This window comes from Gymnogyps californianus, chromosome 13 (assembly GCF_018139145.2).
Source record: "Gymnogyps californianus isolate 813 chromosome 13, ASM1813914v2, whole genome shotgun sequence".
In the NCBI taxonomy this organism is placed as follows: Eukaryota; Metazoa; Chordata; class Aves; order Accipitriformes; family Cathartidae; genus Gymnogyps; species Gymnogyps californianus.
In genome coordinates this window covers 5,618,952-5,644,998 of record NC_059483.1, presented here as the reverse complement: position 1 = coordinate 5,644,998, position 26,047 = coordinate 5,618,952, and the positions used below count along the sequence as shown (strand labels likewise).

Below are 26,047 nucleotides of genomic sequence, written 5' to 3'. Positions count from 1 at the left end.
CATTACACATGAGCGTGTCTTGTCACTGCCCAATTGCCCTCCTTTGGACAGCTTAACTGATGTACTATACAATGAACCTTACCGAGCAAACTTAATAGTATAGGAGCTGTGGGAAAAATTAGAAGGGTTGAAGCTTGAGTCCGGTGGGTGTGTGGGAACAGCCGGGGATGCTTCCAACAATAAATCTGAAGCGTAATTAACGCACATTACAACGTTTTGCAACTATAAACGGCATTTCGTCTACATGCCCTTTTTCCTGGACTCGTTTCATGCCTTCTCCCCATCACACGGCACGTCGACAGTGACTGACCAACTACCACCCCAGGCCCGATCCTGCAGCTCCCAACCAGGCACCACCTTCCCGCGCATCAGCCTCCGACTCATGCGCAGGACTAGTCTAGACCAGCTGTCTAGCTTTGGGATGCTGGAAAGCTAAACTGAGTCTTGCAGAAGGAGGTGTCAGGTCCCCAAAAGCTTAGCCTCTCAGGACAGGAGTTAGGCGCTCAAATACCTTTGTGGGTCTGGCAAAAACAAGGCTAAATAAATCACGCCAGCCACATGGCAAAGGAGACTCCACTCCCTGGTTTTGTCTCCCTTTACCCATATAAGTTAATATTCACCAGCCACCTCGCTCTCCTTTTGCAGCTACACACAAAAAAAGGAGGGTGAAGAACAGAAGCAATTTTGTCCCGTCCCCCTCATTTCACTCTATACAGCTGAATGTAAACTCATTATATGGTTTAGCAACTAGTAGCAGCCCTAAGGCTGCTTTGAAGAGCGCAAGTCATTCAACCTGAGCTGACTCAAGTTGTTGAGGGGGATGTTTAAATTTATTATGGGGCAAGGGAAGGAAAAGGCATGATTATTCAGAAATACCAGCACCATGGTTGAAAGACCTGGTCTTCCCTGAGCCATGCCAACTTCGAACAGTCTGCCTAAATCACAGCAGCCAGAGCTCAAGCAAGTCTGTTATAATGTCCCAAGGCTTGCAGACAAACCCAGTTTAAAAAAAAAAACCCCACCTAAATTCAAGCCAAAGGGGAAAAGAGAGAACAAAAACCCCAGGTTATGATCACTGTCAAAAGTATTGTGATTTAAGTAGTTATGGCTTTCAATGTATCAATATCTTAAAAAAAAATAATAATAAATAGGGATTTCAGCAAAGCATTGACTTCTTGCAGGGTGCAGGACTGAATAAAGATTTAGGAGGATCTAATTGTCAGTAACACCATTAAAATTAAATGGAGTTAATCCCAGTTTGCCTCAGTGTGGAGGGAGGAATGAAGCTATGATGCACACAGGCAGTGAAATGAAGGTTGTGTAAACAGGCACGGAGAGGAGACACTGCCACCTCTCCCTCTCAGCTGCAGCAAAGGGCAAGCAAATTTCTACAGTTCGGCAGCGTAAGGATCAGAGCTCCTCTGCGCCTGGCTCCTTGCCAGGCTGAAACCAAAAAAGGGGCCAAATAACACATTTAGAAAAGGGAAAGCTGCTCTCACACTACCCTTAACCATGAACCCAGCACCAAGAATCGATTAAGACGCCTCCTGTGAAGGATTTCAAGCCCAGATTAGTACAACCAGCAGCTTCGAGTCCGCCAGACCGGCTATAGCTGTGCAAATTGAATCTGAACTCCAAACTGCCTGCCTCCCGCTAGCCAGAGCGGTCCACGATTTCAGCATTGCCCTTCTCAAAAAATATCTTTATAATGCCCACCCTGCCTGTCAGGATTTTTCTGTGCTTATTATTTTATGAGCCTATCAGATCTCTCTCTTACTGACTGACAATTTTGTGTGCGTGTGCACGCATGCTATCGCTTTGCCAGACAGCCAGCAGCTCCCAAACCCCTCACCTACCTTGTGCAAGGGGTTGCAAAGGCAGAGTAGGCTGGCCAGGCTGGATTGTTAGCAGCCCCTGACGCTGCAAAGACAGGAGGTGCTGCTGTTGCAACTGCTGCATCTGTAAGAGTTGCTGCTGAAAGGCCAACTGCTGCGTAGCCACCTGCTGTTGCTGGGGCTGGAAAAGAAAAGAAAGAATAAAAATGCACATTTGTCAATACAGAGCAAAGCATTAACAGAGGATTTACAGGGCTCCTTGTCTCAACACACGTCAACTTCTGATCACAGTCACCTGGTATCAAGGCAAGCTAGCGAGCCCACCACCCCATATCAAAGACTCCAAGGCATGCTTAGGTGCTAGAGCTAACCACAGGGCTGCAGTCGATTCCCACCTCCAGTGGTTACTTTCATCCTACCTAAATCCCTCCTGCCATCCCAATTAAAAACGTATGCAGCATTTCTTGGTCCACGCTACCGTGTCACCCTGGTCCACGTGGCCGTGTCTGACCCCAGAAGTGGCTGCATTTCAATGGTGGGTAAAGCAAATGCTGCTGGCAGCTGTTAAAGTCCTGGGTAATTCTTCGAGGTAAAGAACATGCATAACGTGAGAATCACACCACACAATCACATCACACTTAGACGTAATGAAAACCAACTCTGCATTGTACTCTGTTTGCTCATGCACGGGTTGTCTCAACTATTAAGGCAATACAACTGGCTTAATTTATGGTATTTTATACTTACTCACTCTTATTCATCCATCAAGCGCCACAATACTTTCTGTTATGTTCGGAATTATTCTGTGCTATATTTAAGGCTGCTACTTCTGTACTTTGAAAATTTTAATTATTCTCTCTAGAAAGAAGATGGAGTTGCTTTACTCCACAGGGATGTGAACCTTGAACCTTCGAGGTGTAAAAGAACATGTTGCTTTTCTCACTACTGTACCCGGAGAAGCTTTTAACTACTCTGTTTATCACTTCTGACATAAATAAATGAGAAAAAATCAGACCTTTGAAGAAGAAAAACTTCATCTAATATTGTTAATTAGCCATGACAAACGATGAAATAACATTGTAAATCTTTCATAGAAACAGCCACTAGATTTTAATTACACACATTCATAATTTAGCAAACAACATCTTACTTGAATGTGAGTGTTTAATATGTACAGTACTCCAGGCTTCAGAGTCCTTAATTTTGTGCAGTTAAGGAAGCCTCTAGGTTTTGCTTCCATGCTCATCTTGTATTTTATTTGCTTTGTTCTTTAAAATCCATGAAAGGCTTTGCATTTTGATAAATATCTTTTTATTTATTGTACAATGACAGGAGGAAAACTTTTGTTGTGTAAAACATCAATACATCATGCCAGTGTTTAGCAGTTCCTTGTGCTAGCCAAAAAAAATTAATGTAGATTTCCTTAGTAATTATCTGAGTGATAGAAAGATAATACAGTGCAGTAGTACAATAAATAGAAGGAAATTATCTAATATCCCTAATCTGCTAGGAATCATATCAAGGTGGAGGTCTTATACACATTATGGCTAACAATTATGGAAAGAAAATTAACTCTTACAAAACTGCATACTTTCACAAACCAACCCCAGCCAGATCCCAAGCTTTTTGTCGCCCTTCCTTGACACCAAGCCAGAGGATCACTGGCTCCATTCCCTGCTGGTGTCAAGCAGGGAAAAAAATCCACCAGAGCTGCAGGAGCGGGACTGACGGACACCAGCCAGGGGTTTGGCCCCCACCTTCTTGTACCACCATGCCCCATCAACCTTAATACTGCAACCAACTGTATACCCACAACTGTACTGACAGTCAGTCAGTCTATTTATCTTAAGTCAATTTATCTTATTTCCAAAGAAAATCTAGGACTTCAAGAACCCAGTTAAACAAATAGGCGTTTAGCTATTCTGAGACTCAGAGAGTTTTCATTTCTTTGCAACAGCTTGCTCAGACAGATCCAGTTGCTGCAACTATTTGCAACAGCACCAGACAAATGCAAGCCCCAGCAACAGTTATATTAAGAGTTAAAGCAATGTTTGCTTCCATAAATATTCATTTTCTAATTAGATATACACTAATATATTTATATATAATAAATGGTATTACATAAAAATCTAGTTACAGTAAGCTGTGTTTTACCTATTTGCCATCTAAGTGTAAAGTTAGCATGTTTTTGTTTTTTTAAAAAACCCCTTTATTATAAATTGACTGATGCCCGTTTGGTTGTCTTCTCAGCTATCCTAAGAAAAGCTCTTGAACACTCTCTACTTTGAAAAGCCAGGATATAAAAGTATACAAGGCCCATTGTCCAAGAAAGAATTTAAAAGCAAGACACGTTGCCAAACTGTGCTCCCCACCCAGTTACCAAACACAGGATACAAGGCAGTTTGTTTACTTCTCACAATTGAATGCATACAAAAAAGGTCTCAGTGCAGTCCTGTTGTCAGGTCAGTAGTCAGTGTTAAAATGCTGAAATATCCTGATAAAACTTGCATTTTTGATCCCCTCCCTAAAGCTTCTGTCAAAGGTCTGTTTTCCTTTCTTAGGTTACTCCCTACTGCCTAACATAAACTGTCACAACTGCCGGAGGACAAACGGCCCTGTTCGGAAAACAAACCGCTCCGTCCAGCGCCACAGCACCAAGCGGGATCCTTCTGCGGCTCTAAAGCCCCCCTTGCCTTGGGGAGACCCGACTTTGCTGGGGGAGAGGCAGCCCCGCGGGCGCAGGGCTCAGATCTCGCCCCGGAGCCTCTTGCTCTCACTATCAGGCACTATGCAATGCTCACCTTCTGCTACGCCACGCAGCCCTTGAGTAAAACCCACCAGAAACCTTACTGGGGTCCGTCTGTTATCCTGCTTGGGAGTCAGATCCCTTTCAGCAGCGGGGCTTGGGAGATTTGTTGTGTTTTCCTTCTTTCACGACAGTACAATAGGACAAGGCACTAACAAAATGACTTGGGGGATGCAGTACATGAATACACTTGTTCCATCTGTCAAGGTACAAACTCAACCCTCGTTAGCACGGCAGCCGCCAGTGCCCACCACGGCACTGCTCGCCATGTGACCTGACCGTCAGTTTTTAGTACAAGAGGGAGGGGAGGGGAGGGGAGGGGAAGGAAAGAAAAAAAAAAAAAGAGGAAAAAAAAAAAAGACTACCGCTTGCATGCTAATTTAGCAAGAATAACCTCCTTAAGGCAAGAAAAACGGGGCTGAACAAACCTGTGGGATGAAACGCATCGTTGAAACGGGCCTCTACTAAAACCATCAGCAAAAATACCCCCTCAAAACCCTAGAAAAAGCTGAAGAGACTTGGGCCCCTTGTTCCCTTAACAACTATCGTGTTAAAATGCTCTTCGTGAAACAGGAAGGAGTCCTTTCTTATTGTTGCTTTCGATAGTGTAATATCAGAAGTGTGACCACAGTAAATCAGTGTGTTAGATATTGAAATGCCATCACATTGTCTAACTCCCCTTCTCGTCTTTCTTAACACAAAGTATTTTTTTCTTTAAGCTCCAAGCCCTCATCTTTGTGTCTGAGATGCTCTCCTGTCTGACAACAGCAATTTAGAAGAGTTAACTTTTATCGTTCATTCTGCTGTGTAACTTTCCCCTTCAAATTTCTTTATCTGCCCTCTGAGCTCATCTGAACTTTCATGTTCTCCCAGCATGCAGGCTTGCATTCAAAACTATGTCTAATAGACCAAATAAGAGGTTAATAAGAAGTGGCAACAGAAAGAAAAAATACAATCCCTGGTAACTGATAAGAATGACAGTGGCAGCCCTTTATTGTTTGTCTTCAAATATAGAGTTAAAGATCTTTAAAAAACTAAATTTTGACGCCTTTGAAAAGAAAGAAGCACAAAATAACAACAGGGGGTTATTGCCTGCCAGCCACAGGGGAGAAGCTCCATAATTCTTATTCTCCCTTTTGAAGGCTGTTAGAAATCTGATTCAAAAAAGCAACAGCAGAAGGAGAAAGCCTCTTGAGGCTATCGCCATTTCCTGTGATCATGCATAATGCGTTTCAAAAGTGGGTTTTTACCAATTCTGTTGATCAATTGCACCTCCTTCATATTCCCTCTTTTTTCTGCTGTGTTTACATCTGATGTGACTCAATGACAAGCGCTGTCTGAGACTGTGAAACAGACCTGTCATGTTGATTTATGGGCGCATCAAACCACGACTTGTCCAAACTGAAGCTCGCAGTTCATTAATTAGAGAGTTGTGACTTTGAAGTCAGCTTTCAGACTGTGGTTTTTAACATTTGGCTTAATTTATATGCTCTTGAATGTGGATCTCTAAGGAAAAAACTGAAATTCCCTTCTTGTCTTTGAACTTCTTTTGACCGCACAATAATCATTTCTTTGTCCAGAGTGATGCCTGCATCCCAGAGTCATTAACGCGCATTGAACTGCCACTGATGAGTAAGCCCTACTGAATTAGAAAAACAGCCAGCAAAACAAAGCTGAGAGCATTCTGCACACTGATATCTCACAATTACATGCCTTCCCTCCCTGTGCCATTTCCATTTTAATTACTGTTAGTCCTTTAGATTTACATTTTAGACACTTTTTAATCTGTTCCCTTTTTATTATAGTGGCGCCCGTAAGCGCGCTATGGTTAAGGTTGTGTCAGCGTTTCCATTATAAACCCCCCTATTTTCAGGGGTTTATAACTCAGCTGGAAAAATTCACTCTGGGTTGAAACTTGGCACAGGTGGCACGATTCGCCGAAATTTCGGGGGGAGGGGGGTTAGAAATCGGTGCGCGCTTCGAGCAGCGCCACTTGTAAAGTGACACACAAGTGCTGCCGCTATCGCAGGACATCACGCAGCGTCTCGTGCCAAGAGGCAGCTTTCTAGGATCTACCCAAGCCAGCACTGATGTCAGATCAAACACGAAAGTCTCCAACTCCTTGTGACTAGAGCGGTGAACTCGGTGCCTTAAAAAGAAATGTAACTGCAGCAAAATTCAATTTAAGCACACCAAAATCAACAAACAAAGTTTAGGACGTGACAGGTATTTTGAAAGGAAAGTGTATTTAAAGGACAGGCAGAAACTACCCTGGCTCGTCCCGTTCTTGCCATGGACCACGGTGGCCGATCAGAGCGAGGTCTCCTGCCACCGTGCCACGAACAGGCAGCGTTCCCGTGCTACCTCTGCCTCTCAGACCTTGCTTCTCGGCGTCACCACCGATGCTGCTCCAGTCCGGTCCCTCCCGCTAAGCCCGTGCTGTGCGGAACGTGCAACCAGAACCTCTCCGGTTGGAAACTGCAAGCCCAAACTCAACGTCTCTTGGCATTTTGCCCTGAACAGAGAGGACAGCACCGTATCTGGGCCTGCTGCCTTGCCCCCTCCCCTTTACAACATAACTAACTTCCAAAAGCACTCTCCCAAGATACAAGTCTAGATGCTTGCTCCAGTACTCATACCGAACATCAAGGCATGGTCCCCTGCTATAAAATATGTGGCAGCAAGCAAATGGAAAGCACAGGGAAATACAGGCGAAAACAGGACAATAACTCTAAATCTGAAAGCTGAGACCCGACAGAGTCAGTTCAGTTGTGCAATCATTTATAACATGAATGACAGTTTAATAGCCACTAGACAGTCCCCAGGGATCTGTGGTTTGAAAGTAAAATGGGTATTGTCTGTACCTCTTTAGGCTGTTTTCCAGCATGTTGTTGCTGTAAAAGTTGAAGCTGCAACTGTTCCTGTTGTTTCTTATAAAACTCTTGAAGCTGCTGCTACAAAGAAAAGGAAAGATGGTAAGTAACAAAGTGGAGAGCCAATTCAGTGTCCCTTTTGGTGTAACACACAAACTGTGATTTGAAAAATAGCATCCTTTTATCTGTAATGGTCTGACCTTTAGTTTGAAACTCAACAATAAATTCAGTGCACACTGACTATTCTTGGCATTATCGTTTGAAAAGTAATCTCCAAAATGAACTGATGAAAAACATACCATTTTCTACACAAACTAATTAAAATAAGGCAAGGAATGACCTTTGATTGTAACAACAAAGCCAAAATGCCCTTGCTGAGAGAGCCTGGCGAATCTCTGTTGTGAAACATACATGCTTTCTAAATGATAGGGTTTGACTGTATTAAGTGTTGTTCAATACATGCATAGACATCCTGGGAAATACTCTCCTCCTCCCTGCTCCCCAGATGTGCGCGGTGCAGGCAGCGCTCCGGCGTGGGCAGGAGGGAGCGTGGCAGGCAGGAGGGAGCGTGGCAGGCAGGAGGGAGCACGCAAGGTTGGGCTGGGGCGGATGTTGACGCCCGCCCGGGATTCATGAGCCCCCGCTGTGCCGTACCCTACGATAACGGAGCCTCGGGGCTTGTCGGTGGCCAACTTTCAGCTGAAAAAGGACCACGGGCTGTGAGAAACACTGACACACCGCCCGGCATACGTCGGCTGAAATCAAACGGATTAAGGCTTGCAAACCTCTTCACTTTTATTGCCACCGTTTCCATAGTCCTTTACGGTTCCAGATGGACATAATAAGGTCTAAAACGGGAAATATCACCCTACTACCTTGTTTATTCCCATTAGTCACGGCACACCATGCTTTCTGGGGGATGCAGGCAAAAGCAACAGGGACATCTGCCGAAGTCCTGACACTTAAATATGCATCTGTATTATTTAGCTGATCTTGGAAACACTCCTAGCACTGCTCCCTGGATCTGTTTCCAGTAGCTATTTCTAGAATTAAAAACAAAAGAGCAGTCAGTTCACCTCAGAGCACAGCTGCTCCGAGGTTCGGACCCAAGACGTAGGCAGCTTCTTTCCCCAGGAACCTTTCAGGAGGCGAAGCCCTCCGGTATCTATACGGGCCACCTGAGCAGCTGTTAAGGAAACAATTACCTGTTGAAGCATGAGTGCCTGCTGCTGTTGGAGCAGGACTTGGAGTTGCTGGGGAGTTAGCACTTGTTGCTGGAGGATCTGCTGCATTTGCTGGGGAGTGATCACTTGAGGTGTCATCATAGCCACCGACACTGGAACCTGAAGCGCGAGAGGAGAGCAAAGAGGGGGTCAGAGCGCATCGCCGCAGCTCCAACGCGCTGCCCACCATCCCCGCGCCTGGCATCGGGCATGCTGAAGGCGAGAGAGTCCTCACAGCCCACCGCAGCAGGCACAGAGGTACCGACCACATTTTCCTGGTGACTAAATTCCCCTTTTGCAAAAACATTATTGCGATGGGAATTCTTTAAAGCAAGCAATATGGTAAACCCTATTAAGATTTATTTGTTTTTACAAGAAACCATCAACTGGGTCCTTTCCCTCCCAGAAAGCCCTTGCCTTCCGTACAGAAATCCAACAGCCGAGTATCCCGTGCTGATGGGATCTAGACCCTATTACGACAGGTTTTTAAGAAAATTGAAGGAAGGCTCAGTGATGTGAATAACAGCACTAGACTCCTATGCAATTTTAACAGAAAGGCCCTACCACGATGTCTTTACCATTCCATATTCACCCAGCATACAGATGTCTTCAATTCTTTCGTATTATGTGAGATACCATTAAAAGCCGCTTTCCATGACATTTCAGTGACAAACAGCTACAGTGATGAACTTGATAGCATTTCATATTTGCAACTGTTAACACGTTTCTGCACGGGCATCTTTGCAAGGAACCTGTACACTGTATCTGAAAGGATGATGTCTTGTTCAGATAAAACACTGACATTAAAATGACAGGCTGTCTTGGCCAAGGTTACACAAATTGTATTCAAGCGGATACCTAATGACAATGCTATGAATTCTGCAAGCTTTCTAGAATGTAATTTAGCTATTCAAAATAATCACTGCACTTGTGTTTAATTTGCAGACTACATGAGAACCATTTTGTCAGTCCTAGTAATGCAAGAAGACTATTTCCCTAGAAACCCACCCCTCTACCCTACACCCCAAAAAAGGAAAAGAAAAGGAGGAAAAAAAAAACAATAGAGGAAAAGACAAAACCCATATGAGTTTTAACAGTAATATTTAAGCACCTTACTTTTCTATAGTTTCAAATTAAATACGTGACAGCACAAAACTAAAAGCAGTAAAGGATATACTTTGCTAAAAAGGATCTCCTGTCATCTCATGTATTACAATAAAAGGTAATAACATGTTTAGCACTTTTTCTGTGCACCACTTTTTAAAAAATCAGCAGACAATAGCTGATCAGAAGATAAAGGAGTTAAAAAAAAAATATCTTCCAGTGTAGTAGTAAGCAAGAGAGAAATGCAGTATTAATTTTATGTAACATAATGTCTTAATATGCAGTTTATCTTGACTTTTTCACATGATTTGTCCTGTCATTTGCATAGCAAGCTCTCATTCCTAATTTCACAGTCATTATGCACTGATGTCCTGATTTCTCAGCATCACTAATTTTGATGAACTAAAAATGGTTCCTGAAGGTCAGACGCATGTACACGGCACATCTCCCCGTGTTGTTGTGTACACGTTGTGTGCCAGGGCCAGACACTGCCTTGAAAACATTTGTCTGAGCAAAGTCTAGCAAAGGCTCGCACGCCTCCGACATCCCATTAATGCAAACACGGCGAGGTCCTCTGTGCATTCCCCCGTGGCACAGCGCGTTCCCACATATCTAATGTGGTCCAGCCCAGTGTGAACGCAGGCAAATGGAGATTTAATTACGGGTCAAACGCCAGTCCCACCGAAGCCAGCGGCCATTTTCCCGTGGCCGGCGTCGCTTGCTCGTGCCTATGGGAAAGCCACCGGCCGGCCGCCGCACCACCGCCTCGCCACGCAGGACCAGCTCCGAGGACACTGAGTCATCAGAATGGGTAATCCCATTAATTCAGAATATCTTAATCCATAGTCTTTTAAAAACTTTTCTGGGAGTAGAAAATTATTTAATTAAATACTGCCGTCACTATCTTCGCCCCGAAGCATGACTCACCTTCATTATTCTCATCCCCAGAGAAGTTTACTTTACCCTCGGGTTTGTACTACCTTTCATTGAAGTTGGACTGAGCAAACAGAAGAGGAAGCATGTTTAAGTATGTTTTCTGTGCCCTTCTTGGAAGACAGACAACACAAATACTCTTCAGTCAGATTTATGACGACAAGCAGGGATACAGACAGGAATAGGGTGGGGTGCTGTAAACCCTACACATCGGTGATTAATACGAAGGGCCGCATTCTGCCGTCAGCTATGCAGAGACAACTCCCATTCACTTCCATGGCTTTTTTGCATGTTTATCTTGGGATAAATCTAAGGATTTGGCCCTACCTTTGAAAACTGGCCATGTACCTTCCGGTGAAGAATCTCCTAGCTGCACACTCTTTGCTAGAACAGAGGCACTTAACCAACAATAAAAAAAAAATTTGTGTGTGTGTGTGTGTGTATATATATATGTGTTTTTTACATATATATGGCACACCTAGGATTACAAGTTTGCATTGATCCGTTCAACTTCATTTTATCATCTGAAACCACATTTTCACACCACACCTGCGCCTCTAAAGAAGGTCCTGCCTTCCATTTATAAACACGGCTAACATCCACATTTAGCCAAAGTTTGTGCTTCAGCTTATCATGAAAGCAACTTACGGAAACCTTTTACAAACAAATTCAAATAAACCAGAAACTACCGTGTTAAAAATGACATGCACACCCCGGACAAGCGTGGGCACACGTACGGTTTGAGGACTTTAAATAGTTAAGAATGATGGCCTATATATCCACTCTCTTAACTCCCAACGTCCAACTTTTTCATGTAGCTAGTCCCTGGTAATACTAGGAATCAAAGGGCATGCAGCACCAGCAATAGGCTATTATAGCCCACACTTTATTACCCATTACTACCGAGGTCATTAGCGGTAAGAGTGATTGTACCGGTCTTAACCTATTGATCATTGTAACTACTATCATTTAATCCCGTGTTGAATGTCTGGAAAGCTGCTAAAGGCACACAAGAGAGAGTGCTTTAGCGATGAGAAATATAGCCAAAGCTTGGAAATTACACTTTGATTCATAAAATCTAGCCAGTGGTTTAAATCAATAGTATTTAAAACAGTCATGTAAGTTCTTAACTACAGCTCTCTAATATTTATGGGTCCCTTTTTGAGTGTATTCAGTCAAAACTAAACTTTATTTTAGATACTGTGCAATATACTTTACATTACGTTAGATAAAAAATATTTATTTCTGATATTTTGTCCGATAGTAAATGAAACCTAAACTAAGGGCTATAAATTAATTTTAGATTTCTATCTCTCCGATGTCAACTTAAATGTGTTGCCAAAAAAAATTACAAACCAACTTTAAAAATGGCTTAACTGTTTAAGTACATGAAAATGAGCGTGTTTTATGAGTTAACAATGAATCACAGAAGGCAGTTTATGAAGAACTAAAATAATTCTGTCTTACTGCCTTCAGGGAGTTGAAGTTCAAATTAAACTACTGGCAGATATATTTAAAGAATGCTAAGTTAGCATGCAGAGCATCTTTTTTTAAGTTGTTTATTTCTGTTTTCCACATGAAACACGATTGTTGTTATTGATATGATTAATGAACTACTTTTGGTATTGTTGACTGATAACAATAGGGTGTGGTAGATACCCAGCTGCATATAAACCTGGCAGCAAAGGTAAAAATACAGCTGCAATTTGGCTTTCGGAGCTGTACTAGTATAGACCTGCTGACATGCTAATACCATCAACAGCAAAAAATGTCTTTAATACTCACAATTGTTTTCAGACACTATTTCTCCCAGGGTTTTGCCTGCTGTTCCTCGGCATCCCCCAAAGCCCTCTTGTCCCCCGCAGTCCCCTCCGCTACCCCCAGCTTCAAGCTCTGCAAACACGCCGTATTTTGGCGAGACCGACCAAGGAAAACTTCCACAAACTTGGGCCAAGTTCACCTTTAACTTCACAACGGAGTTACAGCAGGGATGCATTTGTCACTCCTCCATACAACCCAGACAAGGGTCACGGGGATGAAAATGATTTAGTCCTATTTAATCACCTCCATTCCCCCATTTTCAGTGATATTAATATAATTAAATACTAGCTAAATAATTTCAAGTAGTTTAATCTTGTATGAAGTGAAAAAAAAAGACTGCCATTTTCACACAACGTGCCCTCGATGTTGGATACGGTTGTGGTCCTGTTAACTGTTAGCAGGCATGCATGGAAGATGGGGAGGATTTCCTTAATTCATAAAGGATAACTCTGCCAGAAAATCCTTTTCTCCTGCGATGTATGTTCAAACTTGATTTCAGTAAGACCTCATACCAGGCACCTCGGATTTCCAAACAGCAATTCTTCGGTTAAAGATTTTGTGATAAAAGTTAAACGGAGCAAAACATAGCCAAATACAGAAAGAGCAAGTCACTGAGGAACAGTTAAAAATACTAGGCTACAAATAAAAATAGATACAGCTAGGCAAAAACAAACAATTAACTTGAGCTGTCTTATTAGAAAGCTATTACGTGAAATACATTTGAAACGTAAAAAAATCTCAGCTGAAACAATGCAAAACAGCTTTTCTCATACCACAGGAGAAGATAAACCACTGATACACTGACAAACAGAGAAGCACGATGCCACAAGCCAGAGCAGAGCCCAGCAAAATAAGAAGTGCTGAAGGCAGAACTTCCATCCCGAGACTAAAACATTTCCGACATAATATTTCATCCTCCAAAATAACAACAAAAAAATGCCGCTGTTAGAATTATTCACGCAGAAACTGCAATGCTGTTTCATTATGCAAAAAGGAATCTCTTTTCGACTTAGTTACTTTGCCATAATACAGCACAACACATTAAGACAGGTAATGTTTATTATATTAATGTAAAATCAGCTAAGTAGTCTGTCATTAGCATAACTGTTCTCTCTGTAACAATACAACTCCCTATTAAAAGGGGGGGGGGAACCCTCTTTAAAATTAAATTAGCATTTTATTATCATAATTTTGTTTATTATATTTTATCAGGAGGGAAGATCTCCCTTTGACCCACAAAAGGCAGTACGATGGGCTATTCTGACATTCCCCGGCATGTCAGGATGTCTGCTGTCTTCAGTATTCTCTTCTAGCTAAGGAAAAACGGGAATATTTTCATATTTGTTTACAGAATGAAACATCTGATCTTATCTACCACTTCTCATGCATACCAGGTTTCTCACTAAGTGCCAGGATAATTGTTTCTGCTATAATAAATACCCATTTAATTTGCATAAAAATATAAAGTTTACATAAATTAAATCCTTTCTACATCTAACATTTGTCAAATAGAGACTAAACCGGAACACACACAACCAAATACTCATTTAATAAGCTGAGTGAGATTTCAACCTCGAGATTGTCATCATCGTTTTTCACATTTTAAAAAGTTATCGTTTTTGTTTCCCGCTCCAGCATAAAAGGAAAAATTATAACCTGCTGCACATGGTTCCGAACAGTGGCGATATGTTATAATGATTCAGTTTTAAAAAAAATAAAATAAAAAAAAATTCCCTATTTTTTCCCAGAGTTTAGGAAAGGAAATGTTAGATCAACATATTCTGCCAAAAAAGCCTCAAATAAACCAAAAGCAATCCTGCTTAGAAACATCCAAAATACCCCTAAAGCCCTTGAAAACCCCTTGAAACCCTCTCTCCCACCCTTAATATACTGAGAATGATCATCATGTCAGACTCCTTACATTTGTGTATTAATTCATACATACATTAAGGAGAGCTTAATTAAATAATAAAAGACCGTGATTGAACTGGCAACATTTAATATGCCTACAATTTCATGTAAGCAAAAAGGAAGTGTTATACAGAGGGGCTTTTTTTTTTTTTTCTTCCCCCTCTTCCTATGGCAGATTTTTAAGAAGAACTGCAACTCCCGACAGAGATTTCTAGGGAAGGGTGAGCCCTCTTCTCTCCACTCCCTGAGTATTTTCTCCGGCAAGAGTCGAACCCGTAGCTGCCTGCTCTTCAGACTTGGGGCATTTGAGAAGACATATATTGTCCTGGCCAGCTAAAAAAATTAGTGGGCTCTTGAAAAATACTCACCTGGTTAAATCATGCTGTTTATTTCCCCACACAAAACAGAGCTCTGCTTAAACACTCGGTTGGGCTTTGCCACTCTGGTTGCAACTGTAGCCTTTGTAACAGTTGTAAACTTTATTTGCTTAAAATGTGCAGTTTTTCACACCTATGGCAGACACCTACAGCTGAACATCACAGCTAAGCACAACGGTGCAAATTAGATTCTAATGAGAAAACATCAGTTGCTTCTTTGACAATCTTGCCATTCACTGATTTACTTCTAATGAAGACACACTCCAACCAGCAAGCTCGCCGTGTTAAAGGTCAAAGCACGTTCAAAAAAATGCCTCAAAAAATCAAGGCAAATGGGAAACCCGTAAAGAAACCTTCTCATAAAGTGGCGTGGCAATTAGAGTAATTGTACAAAAAGCCGTCTTCGGTAAAAAGTAAAAGAAATTAAGCTGCCACTACTGTAACAGGTTAGATGAAAATCAAAATTTAATGTATTCTCCCTTGTGTCATCTTGTTTTGTCAAGACATCAAATAGAATTGGAAAGTACAAAATAACAAGCCCTTGAGAAATCACAGAAGCCGACCTTTTTGATGTTGTTGGTTTACCTTGTTCTCAGTTATTTGAACAATGATGTTTCAGATTTAAGGGCAAGATAAAGCTTAAAAATTAAAACCCGTTGTCAGTTTGGGGAGGAAGGGGTGTTGTCCCTCCCAAATAACGGAGCATCTGACCTAATCAATGAAGGCAAATCCGTCCAAAACTAGTGCACAAAACAATTAGCAATTCCACTTGTTTGTTCAATATTCAGTCTGGGTTTTCTAACATTCATTCAACTTCAGTACAAACTACAGATCCTCCTGCTAGCAGAGGAAAGGTTAAAAAGAGAAAAAAAGGGCAAAAAAAAAAAAAAAAGGCTGGGGAAGAGATATTTGCCAGTGCTGCTTCTCTCCCCACTCTCTACATGGCCACTTTAGATCTGCAGATGAGTGCATGATGTATTTTTTTCCTTTTTCTTATAACTGGAAAGTGAAGCTGAGCAAGTAAGCACCTTATAAAAACAAAACAGTACAGGACATTTTAAATGAAGTACAGCAAAGTAGTTTCCAGTAATGCAGTTCTGCTTTCAATAAAACAAACAAACTCCTTAAAACCAGCCAAGCCTTTTACCAAACAATAACAAATTTAGCTTATGGTGTCAGGACTTTCCCACAATCTAGTTTTGCAGGTGTTGATAAAACTACCCCTGCTACCGCTTTTCCCTAGCAAAGGGGAGAAAACAACATCAGTAAGTTATCTTGCTACCAGGAAACATTTTCATAAAGTAAATCCAAGTGCTGTGTCCTTCCAGCTTAGGTTTGTCTACAGCAGCTCTAAAATGACTAAGAAATACAGAGCAAGAAAGCACAAGAGCTTTGCAACTCCTTAAACTTTTGAATACAAAAATCCTTCTCCCCTTACCTTTCCTTCAGCTGCCCAGGGCATGCAATCACAAATACAGAAACCAAAGCATTTTACACTGAAACAGTAATTTGTTTAGCTTCAGTATTTTAAAAACAACGTGATTCTTGAGCAACGTCAGTGCTCAAGCGCTGCCAGGTTAAAATGCTGCGTAAGAAATCGCTCTGACTGCGCTACATCACTTTCAATGCCTAAAAATCCCCTTTAACCTTCTCCACACAACTGTTGCAACCCTTTTCTTCCTTGCACATAACTAAAATCAACTCAACTCGCGCAGACGTCAAAGCCCACTGTCCATTAGTGCAGTAATCCATCTGTGACCCATTACAACCCAGGGGCAATACGTTACTACTCCACAGTGGTGTCTGATAACTATTTACGCCCCAGCATAAATTTCAGTGTGGGGCTAAGAGTTACACTTTTAAAATGTGCAGATGGCTCATCCAGCTGTAGAAGAATGTGAGGCACCCACACCTTCCTATGAGCAGTGAGATCCCCAGAAAGCCAGTGCTGGGATTTCATTTCTTCCCTGTCAATCCCATTATATTTATGACTTCTCTTTAGTTCAGCTGAGTGACTGGTCAGAGCATGTCTCAGAGGTTTTTTTTTTTTAAAGCAAAAATAACGCTGCTTAAAAAAGGGAGGGCACAATGGTACAGCACAGTAAAGTGTATGTTAAACAATACACAAAAAAAAAACCAACTGTAGCAAACAAAAAAAATTTCAAAGCAGCCCTTCCTATCATAAGCTTTCTGATGATTTATGGTTTACCAACTCAGCAAGGTTACGCAACACTGCATGCCTTTAGATGCATTATTTGAGTCAGTTGAGATTTAATTAAGATCACAGCCTCCAAAATCCCTGTCAAATGAAAATTCACAGAAGACAATACACTATATATCCTCATGCAGATAGTCTCCATTCCATGCTCTGGAATAACATAAGTTAATCCTCGTTTCTATGGTGGCAGACAAAAGTTCACTAATTTTGTTTTCTTTTGACACTTGTGTTGTTTTCTGTTTTATGTCATGAGATCATTCCCTTTTGAGAAGGGGAGGGGAGCTGATATAGGGGGAGAGGAGGGAGAGCAATATGTCTGAATATGGCAGCAGATGTATTTTGACATTCTCACAGCTCTGCTGTGATGTCATCAAGTTTTCATATAATTAACCCCTGCCAGTAAGAGCATCGTTTCATGACATCTGTCCATTGGGAAGAGGAGGAAGGAGTCGGGGACAAAACACGGAAAGTGCCTCAATCTTGCTCTCACGCTAAAACCAAAATCAAACAAAATTAAATTAAGGCTACAAAATAGCATCCACATCTTCCGTATCAGGGATTGGCTTTTCCCAATTCATTATCTGCCCCAGCTGCCTCCTCACCTCGGCGGTGCTCTGAAACCACAGGCCCTGCACGCCCAGCTCATCGCTAACGCCTTCTCCTCCTGATGGTCCTGGTGTAGGGGAACCCCTGCGCGCTATAGTCCGATTCCTCTATATGCTAAACATGAGCACGTTAAATAAAACGGTATTTCTTACGGGGAAATTGCTAGAACTTTACCTCAGTCCAGTGTATTTCTATTTGCATTATCTTAGTATCTGCTTGCTTATCTCATGGTTTAGAAATGACAGGTGCTAGCGGTCTTTTGTTTGACAGGCCACTACACAAATAACTGTCTTGCCTGAAAGGGCTAATGCACTACTAATGAACAATAAATCAACTTTGATTATAAAGTGTCAGACCAATCAGTTTGCAGTTCAGCTCTATCACAGTCTAGGCCAAGGCAGCTACTCTGTTTAGGCAGGGTTTGGGTTTCATCTCTGCAGCCTTATCAATGAAATTTTTTGGAAGTAGTCACAGGAGATCATTGAAAGCCCTCCGACAGTAGATTTTCCTTTGGCTGTGAAGAGAGTGCCTGCTTTTAGAGACTTCCTAGGCTGCTACTGCAATAAATATACAATCAACAAAAGCCATTTCTTATCCAGACAGAAGCACACTCTAATGACATATTCACACATAAACATGTATTTTAGCTGTGACTTTTAAAAGAGCTAGAAGCAAACAGAATTGCTTTTTAACTTGACGTAAAGATGTGTAAGATGCCTGAAAGCTCTGCACAGTAAACATACTTACGAGGGGCCCGATCTGGCAAATACTAATTTAGCAGGCAGAGTGCTTACTGCTTTGGGGGGAGAGAGAGGGAGAGGGACTCCTCTCCTATTACAGCTATTGCACATGCACAAGTCATTCCAGGATTGGGCCCGGGAACACCAGGCATGAAAATTAGCTCTGATCCAAATGAAAAAGACTTTAACATTTCAGTTTATTTATAAAAAAGCAAACTCGCCTGCGTAAGTTACTTTTTATTAGAAATAAACTTTAGCGATTTATTGTAGCTAGCAATTCAACACTCACTGCTAGAATAAAACCAACCATTTCGTTTTCATAAACAGATCTTAGTCACCCCGAATGATTCACATTTCCTGCCACCAAACTTGTTTTTATTTAAAAATATAAAATGCCGGCACACGCACCGAGACGACTGTGTCGCGTTATCGAGTGGCTTTTCCCTACCACCAGCACAAGGACAAGTCGAAACCCTCAGTGTTTTGTAAAACAAGCTGGCTTTGAAGGAGTTAATTCCAAAGAGGAAGAGTGTATATGCACTTTGCTCTAAACTTACCACCCACTTCCTAAGGGTTCCCTCCTCCCCACCACCACCCTCGAAAAATCATCTCATTTGCACTGAAATACTGGCTCGCAGGGTTGACACTTAACTCAGCTACATTTAGATCCCGTTACATTTATTTCACTGGGGTTCGTAACACTAGTCAATGTCAAAAACAAAGCTCACTCAATTTCCCCCTGGTAAATTGACTGGCGAATCCATTCAGCAGTCCCGGTTCCTGACATTTAAACCTGACAAAGTATTTTATCCGGCTCTGTGCACTTTCCCTCCTTCCTCGCTCTTCTTCAAAACTACAGCGCTGAAGTAAAAACTGCCCGGCCGGCTACGCGCACCCAAACTGTCAGAACAAAAGACAGGCAAGACACAAAACGAGTCTAATCACTTTTAAAAACCTTTAGCAAGTTGCGAAGCGCGCACGCTCTACCTCCCTCCTCTCACAGGCGGCCGCGGCGGCGGACACCGCGGGACCGGCCGGGAAACTCAGACCCCGACACGAGGAGTCAGGACCGCGAAGGCTGAAGCATCCTTTGGCTTCTCCCGCCTCTCCGGGCTCTTTCCGCCAGTTTGGGAGCGGGCCTTGCCCCCGGACACCCCCCACCCCCCCCTCCGCAAGGCACCCACCTGGGCGGCGGCGGGCGGCGGGCGGCGCGCCGGGCCATGGAGCGGGCTGGCGGAGCGGTGCGGAGCCTCCGCGGGTGCGGGCGGAGTGCCGGGGCGCGCTGCTCGCGGGCTGCCGCGGCGCGCCGCCACCCGCGCGGCCCCGCCCTGCGCCGCCGCGCACACCCCGCCCCGGAACGGGGCGCCCCGCGGGGCCCAGCCCTCCTCGCCCTCCTCCTCCTCCTCCTCCTCCTCCTCCTCCTCTTGCTCCTCCGCCTGCCGCCCCGCGGAGGGCACCGCGCTGCCTCCGCGCCCTCTGACCTGCCAGCCGCGCTCCAGACGACAGCCCGTCCCCCACAGCGCCCGGCGCGCAGCAACTCGCCGCGCTCCCGCCGAGACACTGTTTAAAAGCTGCACCCCCCCCCCCCCCCCCGAAATAAATCTGTTTTGCGGGGAGTGGGTGCCAGCAGCGCGGGGGGGGGGGGGGAAGTGTCAGCACAGTGCTCCCGGCAGCCGCTTCAGGGGCGACGCGGTGGAAGCGCCACACAGCACTGAAGGAGAATCTCTCCCTCCTCCCACTGCAACTTTCTCTTCTCCCGTGAAAAGTGCCTTTTACTCTCCTCTTGCCTTTCCCGACAGTTCTGCCCTTGAAAGCTCAGGATTTCAATATCAGAAAATACTACTACTAAAAAAAAAAAAAACAACCACAAGAAGCCTCTAACGGGAGTTTGCACCAAACCAGGCTAGCGCGCCTGGCCTGCGAACGGGAACGTCTTCCCCTTCCTCCCTTCACAAAGCAGAGGGGGATCAGTCACCAACACAGCGGTGGGATGCTCAAACACATCCCAGGGCAGGGGCTCCTCCGCTGTGCAGCCCACGCCAGCACCTGACCAGCGGGAGCCACGGCTACCTGGTTTTAAGGCAGCCGAGCCATCGAGTTTGGTGGAAGCGAAACGTCGTGTTTGGGTCTGCGGCACCTTTGTAACAGCGGGGTTAGCGGTTTCACGTCACTCAGAACAAGCTTCCTCAAACTCTCACACCGGCGAGCTCAAAGAAATACTTTTCTTGGCCTCCCAGACTTCAATAGACAAACAAAATCCTGCTAGTGTGCTGTCCCTAACGCAGGGACTGCCACGGTCCCGGTAACCTGTTTTCTCTTGCCCAAAAAGCTACTATCCGCTTCATCTCGTGCAGTAATGTTTGGTAAAATCTCTCCCGCTATTTCAATTTCATTTTTTTTACATATTCACATAGTTTCTGAAGACAAAATTGATGCAAATAGTTACTTTACGTGCAAGTAACTGAAAAGACAGAAGCCGCCCTGACACCGTTCCCAGGCAGAACCGTACTTTATTTGCAGGAGTCGAGGGCTGTTAGACAATAGCCCCATTAGCTATGCCGCTAAAGAACCTCACAAGAAGCAAAGACAAAGGACCCAATTTACTGACAACTTGTGATCTGATGTTAAATGGGATGTGATACGGATTGCTTTCCACCCTAAAGTGTTTTCGTGTCAGATAACAAATTTATTAATGGGATTTTTTTCAGGTCACAAAAATGTGACCCCACCCTCTTATGAATATTTAATAAGGGACTAAGGGCATCTTTTGCAAGACCCTAAATCTGCCAGAAACAGCCTACATGAATCAGAAAGCGCCTGCCTCTTAAAGGGGCACACACGCAGCGAGCAGGTCAGCACATAAAGGGCATGGGAACAGCCGGTATTTGTAAGTATTATATGTATGCAAAGTCAAGCAAATAAACACGCACACACTCCAACACAGTGGACGCTCCATAATAATATAAGCCTGTAACACATGCAATGAGCTAGTAATAATTATTGCCTGTGCTTAAGAGAATCCTTCCTGTCCTGGACTTCAAAGTAATCTCGAGGAACTCAGATTGCTTTGGGGAATATATTACAGAATACACAGACTTAAACTTTTCAACAGTTTCTCTTGTGGATCACCTCTTCCTCCCTGCTGCACTTGCTAAGAGCATCACTGTGGCAGCATCCCCAACTGCGCTGATGGCAAAGGGGCATCGGTAGGAAACAGCCCTGTGCATTTAACACATCCTTACTAACTTTGCAGCCAAAACACGGAGGGGGCTGCATGCCTGGGCAGTCTCTGCAGACCAGTCATAGGATGCTCCACAGACCTCAGTCTGGAAATCTTCTGATCTATCTTGTCTTCCTCAGCGCAAACTTCTCACCTACACACGACCCTCAATCCTATTAAGTCACATCTTCAATTCTTATTTTCCAATACGGCCATATCCAGGTACACGCAGCTCAACGAAAGACCAGTGCCCTCCTCCTGCCCTCATCGCCGGCTGATCACATGCCTTTGGACCAAGCTCTGACTTACTATATTTACAAAAAAAGGGGACTCTATGGAGCCTACGACTTTGTTCAAGGCATTTCTCTTCTTTCCAGGGGCAAAGAAAAAGCGTAATGTGGCAATGCAAGCACAAGGCTGTGAGCTACATGCAAAGCAAAAGCATAGTGCTGGCTCTGGCACTGACAATGCTCCCCAGCCTTGGGCAAGTCACCTAGATTTTTTTTTTTTTTTTTTTTTTAAACGGCTATCACATTGAGGATGCCTCTTTCTCTGAGAGCTCAGTTTGCAACGTTTCTGGCCTGGCTCTGGAGTTGCCTGCGTGCCCACCATTTCAAAGGCAGTCAACGGCCTCAACGTCTCTGTCTCCTCATCTACAAAACGGGGATACTACTACTCATTTCAGGATCTTCTGTAGACCAGTATTTGCAAAACACTTTGAAAATGAAAGGTGCTGTCTAAGCACTGAGCGCTGGCCACAGAACCTGCAAGCCGTATTTTTAAAGCATTTTATACCCTTTCATATAAAAGCTTCATACCTGCAAGCTCAGCCAACATCTGCTGTGGGCTAAAAACTTCAGTCTATTCCCTTAGTAACAGAGATGGTAGCACTTGTTAAGTAAGGTCACCATGAAATATAATGCATTTCTAAGCCAGAAAAATATTTTAAAAGACCAAGAAGAACCATAAACTCCCACTTTAATTCCATTCAATTACGGAGAGTCATCACAGACAGAGACAATCAGACAGGGATGTTCAAAACAGAACACATAAAGTAATAAATTAAAAATATCTGGGAATGAGCGTGGCAGACTAGGTGGCTACTTGGCACCGCGTGCCCACAAGATCTGATCCATATTAACTGGTGGTATCAACACCTAGGTGAAAGAAAATAATCACTGGATACTAGGCTCTAAGGTCCAAGTGAGAGGAGGAGATTATGAATTACGATGAAGATGAATACAGTGGAATAAATGGTTTTGTTATGCCATTATTTTACATGTACGCTTTATACACGGGTTTCTGCAGGTACCTATCCATGCAGCAGCCGTGGACTTGCCTATCGAAAAGCCTCAGCTGCCTGTGGGGCAGGGGAGAAAGAAAGAAAAGACAAGACATCCACAGAGTGCAACCTCCTCTAACCAGAGTTAACCTGCCCCAAATTAGGAAATTTTATGTCTAGTCCCAATACGAGGCAATTTCTACCTAAGACAGCAATTCATCTCTTCTTGTCCTCGGGATGTTCCCCTGGGCAGGCAGGGCCAAAGAGGTCCCACTTTGCTCTCTGGCAGCAGATGGTGGGCCAAATCCTGCACCCCGCTTCCTGAGTATAAATTCGGGAGTAATTCGGGTGAACTTCGGTGCCGGTGCTGCTGTGGCACGGAGGAGCCCGCCCGCCCGCTGGAGCCAACGCCAAACCTGGCAAAGGCAAGTGCCAAATTACGCTGCTCGGCACACGGGCTAGAGCCATGGGCCGGTTTAAAAGCAAGCTGCTGTTTGCAGTTCTGAGGGAAAAAGCCATCTCGGATACTATTCCCACTCCTGGATCCCCAGGCCCATTTTTGTGGGGTTAAATCACATTTTCCTGTTTTGAGAATGCTTCATTTTCCCCTGTTGCTGTTTGAAAGACCTACAAAAACAAATGGGGAAAACAACTGACTAAACAGGAAACAGTGAAACTTATTACCCACAAAGTGCTGAGAAAAAGGACAAAGTAAACATTTTTTTGGGTCATTTTTAATAATCTCAGCTAATGCCCTCATGGTAAAATATCTTCAGGCAGAAAAGTGATTTTTAGGCTGATGGTGTCTCTAACAAAACAGAACAGCAAAGCAATTAACATTTCAGTAACGCTTGTGTCCCTGTTGCTCTTCTTTTTTTGATGTGAAACTGTCATTTTCGTTATTGCCCCTGCAAATTCTGCACGAAGAAGGCTCTTTAAATCCCCTCAGTGTTGTACAATGGTTTAAATTTCACTTCATGGCATGCTTTAAATTACCATTCACATCTTCATTTAATGCATCATTTTATAATGCCAGTGTTACTAGTTAATTTATATATACACAGCAGGATGTGTCAACATTCAGGTGAGTTATGAATATGATTGTGCAGGAGTTATGGAAGACATTTCAGCAAAATTATGGTTCCCTCTAAACATAAAAATATTAATAATGAATCAAACATCACAGGTAAACAACAAATTTTATATAATTGCACCCCCCCATGCTTCCAGATAAATAAATAAATAAAAATGGCAACGTTTTTGCTCTGCATTCATATTTGATTGATCTTAATAAATTGCCATCTCCTTTCCTAATAAACTGTAATCTCTTGTTTCCGCCACAAAGTAAAATTTATTAGCACACTCTTCTACCAGCAGGTCTGCATCACTCACAGCACAGTGTGCAAATTGTTCCAAGTATGCTTGGGCATTATTCATAATTTATTTTTCTGCCCCAAAGTACACAATATATTGAAAGGTAATCACCACTAACTGTTGTCGGTTACTTTCCTCAATTACGTGAGATAGCATTTATGTCACGTACAGTAGAGGAAATGCTGCAGTTTCCATTAAAACTCCATTTTTTTGCCATGGGTTGAAACACGGTGTTCACAGAGAGAAAAACCTTCTTAGGACAGGAAAGACTGGAGGTGGTATCTGGCAGGAGATGGCAACACCTCCACTTGAAAAGAACAACCCCTGTCTACCAAAATAACCTACTGGGCATGACAACAGCGATGGCTCCGAGAAGAAAAGTAGGTGTTTTGTCATGATGTTAAAGTTGCCATGGTAAGAAAAAAAACCCACAGAATGAAACGTCAACAAAACAAACGTCAATCAAACACATTTTTGCCCGTGAAGTATTAACCAGTGAACTCCTGGCCACTCCAGACAGATCATCTTCTGCTCACTGCCTCTGTGCAGGCAGGCGGGCGCTGCGGGCTGGAGCAGCCCCAGTGCCCCCAGCTTTGCATTCTGAGGTGGATCACCCCGGTCTGGGGCTGGTGCAGGTACAGCTGGTGTGAAATACAGCGTTAGATGCACTGCCCTCTCCTGGTAATCTGCTTCTATCATCAGGAGACTTAATGATTCGCCTCACCGCGAAGAATCCCCTTCTAAAAAACCATGTCCGCTTCCACAACAGCTTGTATACACACACCCCTACACACACACATATATCGCCACGCATTTAAATTAAAATAAATCAGGTTAAATATGGGCCCTTGTATGTAAAAACGCCTATCAGTCCATTACGCTGTTTACTCGCGCGCAGCCTAGGAGTGCCAAACTATACATTCTGGTTCATGTGCGAGAATAACCTGTATCACCGCCGGGCATCTCGCCCTTTTTTACTCACTCTGTTGGGAACATATGTCAGCGTATTTTCAATAAAACACCTTCTTAGCAGTAATGGGCCACTGTTCTCATTTCAATGGTCCCCGAGGTTTCATGATACAGTATATTTAGCTGGCTCATAGTTGAAGTCTTCCTCCAACATTCAAAAGCTACTTTTAATTTTTTTAAAGAAGGCAGCCAAGGGAAGAGCTTTTGCTCATCTTTTCTTTAAGGAGGAAAACAGTTAACTTCGTACATGCAACAGAACAATTTGAATTATTTCCTAAAGAGGTGTTTAAGCAACAGCCCTCGTGGTTAGACAGGAGTGCACAGAAAAGCTGAAGCGCTGCTGATGCTACATGGAGAAGGAGTCTGAAAGCGGCACTGGGATCTCTGCTCCTGCTAGAACGAACGGGTGGCACCACAGCTCCAGGAATCAAATACACCTCCAAAATGCCAAAAAGCAGCAGAACAGTGCAATTTGCAAAGCTGGCGAACAATGATAAAGCCAAGAAGACTTACTGCAGGCAGGAGGACACAGAGAAGCCCTCCGAGATGACCTCTGGTTGCCATACCGGACTTGCAAGGTATGCTTGCTGCAAGGCAGCGGCTGAACTGCCAGGAGGAGCTACTAAAGGTTACCATCCCAGGTTCCCCTGTATACAAAGCTTTTTTGGAAGCAGGGCATGGCGAGGGAGGCCTCCTCGCGACCACCACCCTGCGATGCACGTAGGGTGCTCCTCCTCCTCACTGTCTCTGGGTCA

General features: G+C 43.6%; 1 protein-coding gene across 1 annotated transcript in view; it reads right to left on the bottom strand.

The window, feature by feature from the left end:
- Positions 1-26,047, bottom strand: part of FOXP1 (forkhead box P1) — a 197,494-nt gene that overhangs the window by 63,905 nt on the left and 107,542 nt on the right. The window contains exons 5-8 of the mRNA XM_050904489.1: positions 8,720-8,857; positions 7,506-7,595; positions 1,857-2,016; positions 1,604-1,606 (exon numbers count right to left, since the gene is read on the bottom strand). Coding sequence (XP_050760446.1) covers positions 1,604-1,606; positions 1,857-2,016; positions 7,506-7,595; positions 8,720-8,857 — 391 coding nt within the window. The remainder of the gene's footprint in view (positions 1-1,603; positions 1,607-1,856; positions 2,017-7,505; positions 7,596-8,719; positions 8,858-26,047) is intronic.